At 61.7% G+C, this 13,499-nt stretch overlaps 1 protein-coding gene across 1 annotated transcript; it reads left to right on the top strand.

Annotated features, from left to right (window-relative positions):
* The first annotated feature begins 812 nt into the window (after positions 1 to 812).
* On the top strand, positions 813 to 13,214 carry STAP2 (signal transducing adaptor family member 2). The gene is made up of 14 exons (XM_073324182.1): positions 813 to 1,014; positions 3,986 to 4,057; positions 4,742 to 4,870; positions 4,952 to 5,008; positions 5,694 to 5,845; positions 6,413 to 6,544; positions 7,006 to 7,075; positions 7,637 to 7,739; positions 8,286 to 8,363; positions 8,845 to 8,964; positions 9,269 to 9,310; positions 10,745 to 10,822; positions 11,958 to 12,068; positions 12,321 to 13,214. Exons 1-14 carry the CDS (start codon positions 916 to 918, stop codon positions 12,377 to 12,379), a joined length of 1,302 nt encoding a protein of 433 aa, XP_073180283.1. The 5' UTR covers positions 813 to 915; the 3' UTR covers positions 12,380 to 13,214.
* Positions 13,215 to 13,499: the final 285 nt, after the last annotated feature.

The raw sequence follows: 13,499 nt of genomic DNA, 5'->3' as shown, positions 1-13,499 counted from the left end.
CCAGTTCAAAGAGGACGAGGGAGCTATGTGGGGTTCTGCTTTCCCAGGCCGGGGCGAGGGGGAGCAGTGGGGGGGAAGGGGCTTTGCTTTCCCAGGCCAGGGGGGGAGCAGTGGGGGGGTTCTGCTTTCCCAGGCCGGGGCGAGGGGGAGCAGTGTGTGTGTGGGTTCTGCTTTCGCAGGCCGGGGGGAACAGTGGAGGGGTTCTGCTTTCCCAGACCAGGGCGAGGGCGAGCAGTGGGGGCGGGCTTTGCTTTCCCAGGCCAGGAGGGAGCAGTGGGGGGGGGGGGGGGGGGGTTCTGCTTTCCCAGACCGGGGCGAGGGCGAGCAGTGGGGGCGGGCTTTGCTTTCCCAGGCCAGGGGGGAGCAGTGGGGGGGTTCTGCTTTCCCAGGCCGGGGCAAAGGGGAGCAGTGGGGATGGACTTTGCTTTCCTAGGCCAGGTGGGGAGCAGTGTGTGTGTGGGGGGGGTTCTGCTTTCCCAGGCCAGGGCGAGGGGGAGCAGTGGGGGGGAAGGGGCTTTGCTTTCCCAGGCCAGGGGGGGAGCAGTGAGGGGGGGTTCTGCTTTCCCAGGCCAGGGCGAAGGGGGAGCAGTGGGGGGGGGGCCCTCTGCTTTCCCAGGCCAGGCCGGGGGAGCGGGGAGCAGCACCCCCCGTAATAGCCCCGGTCGGGCAGGTGCGCGGCGCGGCGCCTCCTCCCAGGCCCGGGGCTGGGACTTGCCTGCGCTCCCTGGCCCGCTCACCTGCGGGGAGCCGGGCGGCCCAATCAGGTGCGCGCATGGGAGGGCCCGGCCCGGGCTGCAAAACCCCCACGACGCCTGGTTCTTTTTCCGCCCGCGCTTCCTGCTCCGGGACTCCGGGCGCCGTGCGGGAGCCTCCCCTGCGCCCTCTGCCCGGCCCGGGCCCCGAGCCGGGGGCGAGATGGCCCTGCGGCCCCCGCTGCGGGGCGCCAAGCCCAAGCCCAGCCTGCCCCCCCACTACTACGAGGGCTTCCTGGAGAAGAAGGGGCCCCAGGACAAGGTAGGGACCCCCCCCCACTCCGGGCTGGGACCGGGGCTGTGGTCGGCCGGGGCTTGGGCAGGGTCAGGCTCTGAGTTGCCAAGGGCTGAGCCATGGCCTTGAAGCCTCTGGTGTCGTCTTTCCCCCCCCACCCTAACCCCTGGCCCGCTCTACCACACCAGCGCCCTGGTGCGGAGAGATCCGGGCAAGGAGCCAGCTCAGGGTGAAAGAAGCTAGAGCCCCCCCTCCCGAAGTGGCCCCGATCCCAAAGCCCAGGATCAGGCTCTCCAGGACTTTGCAGCGAGTCGGACTCTAAACCTCAAGCCAGGGCTGAACTTTGCAGGCAGGACTGGATCTGCCAGGTGCCTCCCCGCAAGCTCTGGGTGCTCCGATACCCCGGGGACAGGTCTCCTAGAATCGCCTGCCGTGGCTGGATCGGGCTTGCCTAGGCATGCCGTTGTTCCGGCATAACGATTACCCTTTAAATCCACTTCCTACCTTAATCTGAATTCACTTTCAGGTGTAGATGATAGATGGGCAGAAGCCAAATGCAAACTCGCAAAGCCAGATGTTACTGGCAGCCCCCATTTTCCTAACAAGCTAGGGCAACCACAGGCTTTGGGGTACGTGAAATCCTGATTGGACTTGAGCCTGTTTCGCTTGTCTAGACAAGAAAGTTGAACTGCTTTAACCTAAGGTGTGGCTTTAAACCAGTGCACTGCGTAGTGTGAACCCACTTATTTCAGTTTAGCTCAAGCCGGTTTCTAATCGCCTTTTGCTAAACCGAAATCTGCTTGGTTTAACCGGCACTCAGGGCGTCCACACAGCCTCTGGCCCCGGTTTAAATTCACCCTTTGAGTTAAACCAATGCAGCTTTCTCACGAAGACCGGCTCTTAGAAACAGCAGCCCCTGAGCACTGCAGCTAGCCCCAGTGTTAGGGTAATCCAAGCGGCAATGGCTGGGAAATCCCGGAGTACGTGTGTAAAAGGGAGCGCAGGGCCCAGTGGCGGGGGGTGGTGGGTTGTTGGACAGGCGATACTTCCTCCAGCTCTGTGGAAGTGCGTTATCTGGTCTGCCTGGTGAAGGCTTCCTGTGCTCGCGGGTGTCTGTTCCATCGCAAACCCTCCTCTTGCCAAAGCTGAGCCCCCTGTCGCTTTCTACCACGTGGTTTGCCTGGGTCATTCTTTTTGGTGGTCGTTGGACGAAGTATGAGCCTGATCCTCGAGACGCGGATTGATGTAGCCGGGCCCTTAAGTGCTGGGCACCAGTCTGACAGGCCGAGAGGTGGCAATTCTCTTTCCCAACACTGCAAACGATCCGCCACTGAACCACACTTGGACATTTAAATACATTTGCCTGGGCTCCATTTGTTAACCTGGCTGCATTTATGGCCCCTAAACATTCCTGCCGTCTAGATTTCTGAGCACAGCTCTTTCTGGCATGGAGATAAGACGCTGTCGTGTTCACACCCTATACCTAATGGGAAGGGAGGCACTCCTCCAGGTAGGGGACAGACACCACGCCATGTGACGTGCAGGCTGTTTGTCCCAGATGACGTCTTTCACCAGCTTGCTGGCATGGGATAAGGATGTCTCAGCAGGCAGTGTCATCCTCTCAGGATGGCTGAAAAGATCTGGGGTCTCTTTGAAAGCCTGGAGAATTCTAGGCCCTCAGAGTGTGGGAGTGAGATGCGATGAGCGGCATTGTCCCGTTAGTATGGGGAGGGGTAGTGACCCTATACGCGACCCGTAGGAATAACCTTTGAACTGTACACTGCACTCGCTCGGCTCCTTTCCAGCCCTACATCTTGGGGTGGTTTACAAAGGTGGGTGAGGAGCATCAGCTCCATATTAGAGATGGGGAAACTGAGGCACAGAGCGGGGCACCGACTTGCCCAAGGTCACCCAGTGAGTCCGTGGCAGAACCAGGATCAGAACCCAGATCTCCTGACTCCCAGGCCCGTCCTCTTGCTGTTAAACCCGGGACTTCAAACTCACATCAAGCACAACTTCCGCTTGTGCATAGCCACACGTGAGCGTGCCATCCCCGGTTTGTGTGACCGTGACGTGGCTGCACTCATGTGATGCTGACGTACGCGTGGCCTTGACACGTACCCACCTACGTGTGGGGCTGCTCTATCTGGTGAGCGTGAGATGCTGGCACCCTTCTGTGACACTGACAGCCCAAGGGCAGGGGCATGATCTTGGCACGTGCATGCCCATGGCCGTGGGTGAATTTGGCACATTGGGGCCTGTCGGGGCCAGTGCAGCGCTGGGGGCGGGCAATGGGGGCAGAGGCTGCAGAACCTTTATTGTGGGTCACAACACTTAGCTGTTGATGGCGAACAGGGAACAGTGATGGCCTTTGATTTCTGAGCCCTCCCAACCAGCCCACGCATGATGATGTCTGGGCTCTGCCCTCCCCCACAGGCCTTTGGCAGCTGATTCTGACTTGGGGCTGCCATGTCAGGCCGGGCCAGCATCAGCCTGTGCCGAGAATCGGCCCTTTCTCCTAGGCTCTGCCCTCGCAGGACCCCACCAGGCTGCCCCTGTTCCGGGGCTCCCACGCGGCTGGAGAAAAACACACGACAACGCGTCGTTCGGCGGCTGAGGGAAGCCAAAGCAGCCCCCTCCGAGACCAATCCTCTGCTCCGGCATGGCGGGCGCGGGGATGCTGGCCTGGCTGGACCAGCTGCCCCGGCAGGGCAGAGTCCACCGTGCAGAGATGGAACTAGGCTGCAGGGAGAGGGGGTGGGCACTGTCATTCCATAGACACCCCCTCTCCCCCCAAAGAGCTGATTCGCTGTCCCCCCCTACGTAACATCCGGGGAACATTCCGCTGCAGGTTCCTGGCCATTCCAGGTTTAGCACAGGGCTAGGGCATTGTTGGGAGGCAGGTATCTGCACAGTGCATGCTCACTAGGGGCCTCCCTCCCCTGGGCTGGCCCCCTCTGGTCCCAGCCTCCAATGCCCCTTTGCTTTGTCTTTGCAGGGGTATAAGAAATACTGGACAGGCCTGCAGGGGCTCACGCTGTATTTCTACAACACCAACCGAGACGTGCAGGTACGCAAAAGCTGCCCCACGGAGGAGCCGCTCTGTGGCACTCCCCGGTCAGACCTGGGAAAGCCTCATGGGGGGCTCTGTCTCCTCGAGGTCTGATCCTGGCAGGTGCCCAGCCACTGGGAGCTGAGGGTGCTCAGCACCTCTCTGGATCAGGATCTCCTATCTCAACTCTCCTGGTGGCCTCCAGCCCTGGCTGGGGGACATCCCTCCTGGGGAGGCTCGGCTTGCTGGGGGTCTGCCATGCCCATGTGGGTGGCGAGGGCCTCGATCCCTCTGACCTGGGAAAGAGTCCCTTCTCCCCCCCCCCCCACCCGCCCATGGGGATGGCCGTTCCCTAGAGTCACCATTAAGGGTGAGAGGCTTGCTTAGCCTGCACGGCCATGGGCCTGGTGGCTGGGGAGCCAATTGGTGCCCACGGCAGGGGTGGGTTTGGTGACATGGGCACCAGTCCACTGAGACCCAGCCAACTCCTGTCAGCCATGCTTCTGAGCAGGGCTGGATTTGAATCAGCAACCCAGAAGTGTTCACACACCCGCATCCCAGAGAAGAGGTGGGGGGCAGCCAGCCAGGCAGGGCTCCCTAGCGGGCATCTCTCTGCTCTGACTCCCTAGGGCCCTGCTCTGGGTTGCAGGAGTGGGGCTGGCTGATTTTCCCCCGCACTGATCTGTGCTTCGCCCTCCACAGTACGTGGAGAAGATCGACCTGGACAACTTCGTGTCCCTGACGGACAGCTACCTCCGGAGCGGCCCCCAGGCCAGCAACGAGGGGGTGGGGCTCAGCCTGAAGCTGAGGGGGCAGGAAGTAAAGTTAAAGGTACGTTTGCCCTGCATGGCTTCTGCCTCCCTCACCCCCGCACTCTGGGTTTTACCCCAGTAACGTGTGTTTCCCTTGCAGGCTGAGAGCCTGGAGGCTCGGGAGATGTGGAAGGGTTTCATCTTCACCATGGTGGAGGTAACGCGCCTGGCTGATGTTGGAATGAGAAATCCGCCCCCCTTGCCTGCCCTCCCTTTGGCCCCCTCCACCCGACCCAGCCCTTGCACCCCCATGTGCACACCCCTGCCCCACACAATCCACCCCACACCTCCGCTCACTCTGTGTACTCTGTGTACCCGCACGCTCGCTCCTGTCCGCCCCTGCCCACCCTAGATACACTCACCTGTGCCCGCCTCCCACCAACCCTGCAAGTGCAGACACAGCCCTGCCCTCTCTCCTGCCCCCCGTCTCTCCCCCAGGTATCCCGTGCGGCGAGAGCTCGTCTTTGAGAGCCCTTGTCCAGGCTTGAGTCCGTGTTTCTTGACAACCCTGTCGGGGCAGGTCTCCGTTGGGTGCTCTGGGCCCACCCTGGGCTCCCCTCCCAGCGGTTCCCAGCCCCGTTGTCCCATGTCGGATTCAGCCCCGGGAAGCCCTTTGTGAGGAGCCTGCCCCCTGCTGGTCAGAGTCAAGGGCTGGCAGGTGGGAGCCGCGTTGGCGCCTCCTGCTGGCTGATTCCTGGGCCGCACAGAGGGTGGGTGGGAGGACTCCCGGGCCAGGAATGGGAGCAGCACTGAGGTCCTGAGAGGGAGGTGTCAGTGGAAGCCCCTGTCTGGTCTGTAGCCCGTTGCAGGGGAGACTCAGTGTGTCGTCCCTGTCCCTGCAGATGCAAGTCCCCTCCAACCTGACGTTGCTGCCCGGCCACATCTACATGATGTCCGAAGCCCTCTCCAAAGAGCAGGAGCGACGGGCCCAGCTGAGCCAACGCCGCAGCACGAGCTCCCTCCACTACGAGTTGATGGAGGAGGAGATGCCGGCGTGAGTGGGGCCTGGGCCGGAGGGAGAGCCTAGTGCGCGGTGGGCCGGTGCCTCCATCCTGCCACGTCAGGCCAGGCCACTGGTCCAGCCTGTCTGGCGTCCCCCGGCCCGTGTCGGGCCAGCTCAGGCCACTAGTCCAGCCTGTCTGGCGTCTTCCCCTCCTGCCGCACCACTGACCCATCAGTACCGGTATCCCGCTGAAGGTCCGTCTGGTTCAGCATCCTGCCTTGCAAGTGGCCAGCCCCTGGCGCCTTCCCCGGAAGCAAGCCCTTCGCCCCGGCCCATGCCAACCGACGGCCTCCTTGCCCAGGGCCTCCCGCCCTCTCAGTGCTCTGGATCAGGAGAGCCGCCTGGCCCCTGTTACCGTAGCTGCCCACGCTGGTGCCAGCCCACGCTGGGGAACTGAGCAGCAGGGGGGCTTGCAGCTCACGGTCTCCCCCATCCTGATGGTCTCGGAGCTGCAATAGCCCAGAGGCTCTGGGTCACGGGCCAGCGGCTCTGGGGGGTTGGAGAGTCCCAGGTCGCCCAGGGAAGGCCTGGCGCGGTAACTGGGTCCTGTCCTTGCAGCTGCTATTTCAAGGTCTCCAGGACAGAGGCCCGGGTCCTGCTGGAGAGGAACCTGGACTGCGGCAACATGCTGCTGCGTCCAGGGGGCGACGGGAAGAGCATCTCGGTGACCACGTGTCAGATGCTGAACGGGTGAGAAGGCGGGGGATGGTCGGGGGCTTCCTGCTGGGGGGACGGGCCCAGGGCTGGAAGGGGGCAGGTCTGACACTAGCCTGCACATGGGGCGGAGTGTGAATCCTGGCACTAGTGTGTGTGTGGGGGAGGGGTGATCCCAGTGCACACAGGGCTGGGAGTGTGAATCCTGGCACGAGTGTGTGCGTGTGTGTGAGGGGGGAATCCCAGTGCACGGGGTTGGGAGTGTGAATCCTGGCACTAGTGGGGGGGGGGAGGGGGTGACCCCAGTGCACACAGGGCTAGGAGTGTGAATCCTGGCACTAGTGTGTGTGTGTGTGTGTGTGGGGTGATCCCAGTGCACACAGGGCTGGGAGTGCGAATCCTGGCACTAGTGTTGAGAGGGGAATCCCAGTGCACGGGCTGTGATCACAAGCGGTGTGAGGGTCGGGTTGTGCAATCTCCCCGTCCTTCTCTTGCAGCACCCCAGTTGTGAAGCACTACAAAGTGAGCCGTGCGGGACAGCAATATGTCGTTGAGGTTGATCGGCCGGTGAGTGGGCCAGTTCTGCATCCCCACCTTATGCAGGGTCTGGGCCCCGGGTCTGGGCCCCAGGGGGAACAAACGGCTCCTGGAAGCACAGCCACCAAGGAACGTCATGGTGATAGCAGGCATAGAAGCCGGGCCTTGATCACTTACGCTACAGGAGAATCTCTGTAAGCTCTATAGGGCCTAGGACACACACACACACACAGCTAAGCAGTTCCAGGCAGCAGTGCCCAGCTGTGCTCTCCCATTCATTCCTGTATCATGAACCAATGATGTGGCCAAAAAGCCACAGGTGTAGAAATAAGAATAACCTCGACTGTAACACCAGCTAGGATAACCGTACCCGGGGCTGGCAACCCTCATGCTGCAGGGCACATGCTGACTGCCAGCTGGGGGTGTCAGCTAGGAGCAGAGAGCCCTGCAGACCGGGAGCGCCACTCGCAGGCTGCTAGGCTGGGAGCAGGATCCCTGAGGGGGTTGTGCAAAGCCTGGTCAGCCCCTCGGTGGCAGGGGCCTGAGGGTGGCCAAAAGCCGAGGTTAACAGGATTTCCCACCCTGCCCCAGCACCACTGCTCCTCCCTGGCTGATGTGGTGGAGTACTTCGTCTCCAACACCAAGAAGACCCTGGTGCCCTTGAGCCTGGATGAGGATTACGCTGAGAAGTTAGGTGGGTTCCCCCGTTTCGAGGGCTCCGGGTGCAAATTCTGGGCAGGGGGGCTGGGTTTGCATGGGTGGGTGAGCCAAGGGCCAGTGCATGCCGGGGGGCACAGGTATGGGTGTGTGGCAGATACCTCTGGGGAGGGGCACCTGTGTGTGTGTGTGGCGGGGGGGGCAGGGCGCACATGGGGGAGTATGCATGTACATTAGATGGCTAAGTGGGGGTGGGCAATGGGGCCTGGGTGAAAGGGGTGGGGCAGGGTGGGCCCAGGGGGGCACATGCATTAGCAGTGTGTGTCTGGGAGAGGGTGCCTGGACTTGGGAGGGGTGGGGGTGGGGAGAGGGCACATGGGATGGTAGGGCAGGGACGGAGAGGACCTGACTGCTGGGGATTCCCTCCCCCCCCCCCCAGCCACCTCTCCACCTGGTCCCTTCTGCCCCCTGCCCTTACAGGGCTGCCCAGCGTCCCCACCAGCCCCATGCTCCCCCATGGTCAGACTCCCTCCCCTGCCAGCCCCCCCAGCTCTGACCCTTCTCTTTGTGGTGTGTTTTGCAGAGTTTGTGGAGACTGATAAGGAGAACGGAGAGAGCATCTGGGAAACATCCATGCCCCCGTGCCCAAAGCCCCCCAAAGGTGAATGTGCCCAGCCTGCTCCAGGCACCTGCTACTGGCTGCAGCTCAGGGGCCCTGGCTTGTTCCTCCAGGGTTCGGGGCTGTTCGGTTGTGAAGAATATGCACACCAGGCCCCACAGACCTCCCATGGCCTGGCCGCAACACAGCTCTGGAGAGCTGGCACAGGGCGCCTGCAAGCTTCCCCCCCCACAGCAGTGCCCTGCCCCTGCCGGCTGGGACTCCAGCGCTGTGAGCTCCCCCCCCCCCCCCCCCAGCAGTGCCCTGATGTCTAGTGGCACCATTTAGATGTGGCATTTGACCTGTCTGGTGTGCTCATCACACACGATTGCATCCCCCACGATACCCTGCCCCCAGCCCAAGCTGAATCAGAGTGCTCCGGCCTGGCCTGCTCTCCCAGAGCCCTGTATTTTAGGGTCTGCATTTCCCCACTGCGTGCCAGCCAGTGCCCCTTACCTAACCCTGTGCCCATCTGGTTCCCCAGCCGGTGCCAAAGTGGAGGCAATGATTCCACCCATCTCCAGACAAAGTCCTCTGTCGAAGCCCCTTCCCACGCCTCCTGCGTCTGAGGAGGATCAAGAAGAGACCTATGTGAATGATGAAGGTGAGCTGGGGTCTGGGGAGATTGTGTCCTAGCTGGGTAAAATCTTGCTCCCCATCCTGGCCGGTGAATGAAATAACGCTGGCCTCATCACTGAATCTGGCTGGTGCGGTTCTTCAGGGGAATCTCTGGTGCCGCGTGGAAGGGCACGATCCCCTCCCGAGGAGGGACAGGCTGGGGCCGGGGAGCGGGAATGGGACCTGGTACTGGAGAAAAGTCTCTGGGGGAAACCCCAGACTGCGATCCCAGCTCAGGCTCCCCACTCCCTCCCCTTCTCTCATGCAATTGTGTTTTTTTTTTTTTTCAGATGTGGCAGCCATCAAGGGAACAAAGCCAAAGCCAGCCTGCCGTGAGTAAACTGGCTATTGTGCCTGACCTTTCAGAACGGAGATAGTGTGTTGAACACAAGAGGCCACGTTGCTACAGAAGATCTATCCCCTGCCCCGCCCCCCACGCCTGGGCTTTGCACTCCCCTTTTCCCCACGGCTGCCCTTGGGGCAGGAAAATGCTCTGGCCACATGCAGAATCTGTTGCCCCAGACCAGCGATACAACTGGGAGATGCAGCACCCCTGGGAGCTCAGAGGAGGGTGAAAGGAGCCAGCCCCACTGGGGGATGCTGGGGGTTGTTGGGGCACAGCAGTGGATCTAAGTGGCCTTCCAGAGATCAGGGACAGAAAAGTCTTTTGGACCCTCCAGTCCATGGCTGCCAAGGTGGGATGGGTCATGTCTAGTGCTCCCATCACTTCCCCTGGGAGACCGGTCCCCAGGTGGCTAGTGTAGGAGAAGGGGCTGCTCTCTGACGGTCACTGGCGAAGGGGGAGGAATCCCAGTGAAAAGAGAGGAGGGAAACCTACGGGGCACAAAGGGAGAGGTGAAAGGACCAGCAGAGGCAGCCTGGCACGACCAGGGCGTGGGTGGTTTGGCCTAGCGGGTAGGACCAGGAGTCAGGCCTAGTGGTTGGAGCAGAAGCAGGGTCTGGTGGTTGGTGTGGGAGCCAGGGTCAGGCTAGGGAGCGGAGCCGGAGCTGGAAACCAGGAGTCAGGCCTCAGGTCGGCGCCAGGGGAAAGCCAGGAATGCGAGTCGGAGCCTGAAGCAGGGAACGAGAGCGGGGTTGGTGGCGGCGACAGGCCGGGTGCTGCTGGCTGGCACAAGCCGCTTCCTGGAATTTCCTCCATGCTGACCTAGCGTGCCTGGGCCAGTCTGAGGTTCGGGGGGGGCTGCCAATTGGGTTTCCCCTGGGCGGGGTGCTCAGTCCCCCAGGGTTCAGAGTGTGAGGATGCAGCTCAGCGTGGGTGGCAGCTGAGCCGGGTTCTAGTCCTCTGGATCCCTCCCCAGCCTGGCTGGGGACTTGACGGGACAAGCGATGCTACGTGACCTGGGACTGCTGGAAACCGCATTCTAGCTGCCCAGGCCCAGAGCCACAAAGGCCTTTAGGTGCCTGACTCCCGCTGAAATGAGTTGCTGGACTGGGAGTTCGGTGGCTGTCACAGTGGGAGGGCACAGATCGGGAGGGTGGCTGGGTTGGGATGGGCAGAGGAGGGAGAGGAGCTGGGTGGGTGGCCCCCATCCTGCCAAGGATGCTGACCCCATAGCCCAGCTTTGAGCGGCCCAGGGCCACCCCTGAGTTTGACTCCAGCTCCAAACGCTCCCAGTGCTCAGAAGTGACGGGACAGACGTGGGTTCCGCATCCGGCGGCAGGGACAAGCTCTGGGGTGGGGGGTTAGGGTGGGGGGATGTGCTGGGAGGAGCCAGGGGACTGAGCGTCTTCACTTTTGTTTTCAGCCACGGTGGGCCCCGTGAAGGTGATTTGGGAGAGGGGCGGCCAGACCAAGGCGCCGCCTGTACCACCCAGCAAGCCAGGTACAGCCATTGCCAGCTGATTCGGTGCCCACCCCCGTTCTCCCCCCAAGGCTCTCTGCTCTAACCACCCCCCTTTCCCATCGCGATTGCCAGAGCTCGTGCCCGAGCCCTCGGCTGGCCACTGAGGATGCCCCTAGGGCAGTGAGGGGTGCAGGTTCCCACGGGATAAGCCCAGTTTGTCCCAGTCACTTGGGGCCTGACCTGGCACTGCTCAGCCCCTGGGAGCCACTTGATTTGCTCCCTCCCCCGGCCCCACTGGCCCATGCAGGAGCAGAGAACCACCCCCCCTCCCCGCCTGTGTGGCTGGCTATCACACCTCGAGGTCTAAGCAACCCTGAGCCCTGCTGGCCCCATTGCAAAGCCCATTCTGCCACCATCTCCCTCTGCCCCGCTTGGCCAGGTCAGTGGGGCTGGGGAAGCTCAGCCCCGTAGGGAGCAGGGTGGGCGCAGCAGAGGGTGTGCGGCTCCAGTGAGGGGGTCGGGGGATGTGCCAGAATGGAGATAAAGGGGGAGCTGTCCCGAGTCCCTAGGGTGTTTTTCATTTGACCCTGTTGGGTTGGGACCCCAGCGTCCAGGAGCCCCATACAGCTGCAGGTTGGGCAATGCTGTCTGGACTGCGACCTTACCTCCAGCAGAGTGGGTAGTAACCCTGAGTGCTTCTCCAGCACTTCCTGTCTGTAGATCATAGAATCTCAGGGTTGGAAGGGACCTCAGGAAATCATCTAGTCCAACCCCCTGCTCAAAGCAGGACCAATCCCCAATTTTTGCCCCAGATTCCTAAATGGCCCCCTCAAGGATTGAACTCACAACCCTGGGTTTAGCAGGCCAATGCTCAAACCACTGAGCTATCCCTCCCCACCTCCACAAACACAGCCACGTGGTACAGAGCGGGAAACTGAGGCACGGAAAAGGGACGTGACTTGCCCAGGGCATCAGGTGTAGCGTCCAGGTTCGCCATCCCCCACAATGCACTGCAGGATTCCCCCAGGGCTACCCATGCAAGCAGGTCCCAGGCTACCCTCTGGGCTGAGTGCTGGGAAGGATCTCCGGCCTGGGAGGTGGAGCGGGATGGGGCAAGAGGAGAGGACGCGGGCTCCTGTGCTCTGTTGACCAGCTCTGCACTCTCCATACCCAGCCGCTAAAGGCCAGTATATGAGGACACCCAGAAGCGCCCTCAACCTACGGCAACATGGTAGCAGCCAGGCCTCCCGCCAGGCCACGTCGTGGGTCGGAGACCTCCCCACAGGTAAGGGGAGGCCCCCTTGGCACGAGAGGCGGGGCTGCATGTGGCCATTGCCCTTGGCTTTCAGTGGACTGTAGCACTGCTGGTTATTGTGTGGCCAGAGCAGGGGTCTGGGAGCCAGGACTCCTGGGTTGTGGTCTCAGCTTTGGTAGGTGGTGGGGACTAGTGGCTAGCGCTGATGACGGCAAGTCAGGACCCCTGGGTTCTAGTCCCGGCTCCGGAGAGGTTCTGTACCCACCTTCTCTCTCCCCGTAGACATATCAGAGGAGCTGGCACGGAAGCTACAGGAACGAAGAGCCAACCTGGAGAACTGACCCGCTGCCCTGCACGGATGGCATGGCGGGCGAGGAGGGTTCTGCTGGGAACACAGGGTTCCAGTCCTCCCAGGGAACAAAACCTTGGCCCCAAACCTCTCCCAACTCTTGTGCAGCGTTGATCACGTACCCAGGGCCCGGCCCTTCTTCTCTGGCCCTTTCCCAGCACCGGGAGACACTGGTTTGTAGGGCTCGCGGCCCCCCACCTCGCCGACATAGCCTTAGCTCTGGGCCCTTTGGTGTTTTTTCTAGGGGCAAGGCTGCCACCTTGCATTGGGCCCTGGCTGTGCCCTTTCCGTGGCTCAGAGTGGCTGCCCCTAAGCCCGGTGTGATGTGGTCTGTGGGTGCCACGTGCCTGGACAAGCAGCAAGTGCCAAAGGGAGGGAACGATGCCCCATGGGTGGATCTGGGCGCAGCTGTGTGCCCTTGCCACCAGAGAGGAAGCTAATCCAGATCCCGGCAGGCTGCGACTGGCCCTGCTGCAGAGCAAGGGGGTCTCTGCGGGTAACGCCAGAGCACCTTTAATAGCCATGTGATTCCCACAGTCCCAGGAGGGCTGTGGGCAAGGAGCTAATCCCACCCCCCAGATCAGGGAGGAAGCCTCAGGGCTTGTGTGCTGCGCTCGGACTCATTTGCCTAGACCAGGCCCTTTGCATGTTGCAGATCAGGCTTAAAAGGCACAGGAGGCGGGGGAGATGGGTGACGCCTTCCTGTGCTCAGGTTTCAGAGTAACAGCCGTGTTGGTCTGTATTTGCAAAAAGAAAAGGAGGACTTGTGGCACCTTAGCGACTAACCAATTTATTTGAGCATAAGCTTTTGTGAGCTACAGCTCACTTCATCGGATGTGAGCTGTAGCTCACGAAAGCTTATGCTCAAATAAATTGGTTAGTCTCTAAGGTGCCATAAGTACTCCTTTTTCTTTTTTCCTAGGCCCAGTCTGCTTAGGGGTGTTTCACAGTGCGGGGTAAACCAAAGGCAGAGCTGAGGGGCACACCTGTGCCTGGAATGCCAGCGGGGCTGGAAGCTAGAATTGAGGGGCAGTGGCAGGGCTGGCCGGGGCATCCCAGGGCTAGAATAGCAGGGGGGCTGCAGGTTGGGTTTGAGGGGCATCAACAAAGCT

The sequence above is a fragment of the Lepidochelys kempii genome, chromosome 25 (assembly GCF_965140265.1).
Source record: "Lepidochelys kempii isolate rLepKem1 chromosome 25, rLepKem1.hap2, whole genome shotgun sequence".
NCBI lineage: Eukaryota > Metazoa > Chordata > Testudines > Cheloniidae > Lepidochelys > Lepidochelys kempii.
Note: the sequence above shows the minus strand (reverse complement) of the source record. Positions and strands in the feature narration are given on the sequence as shown.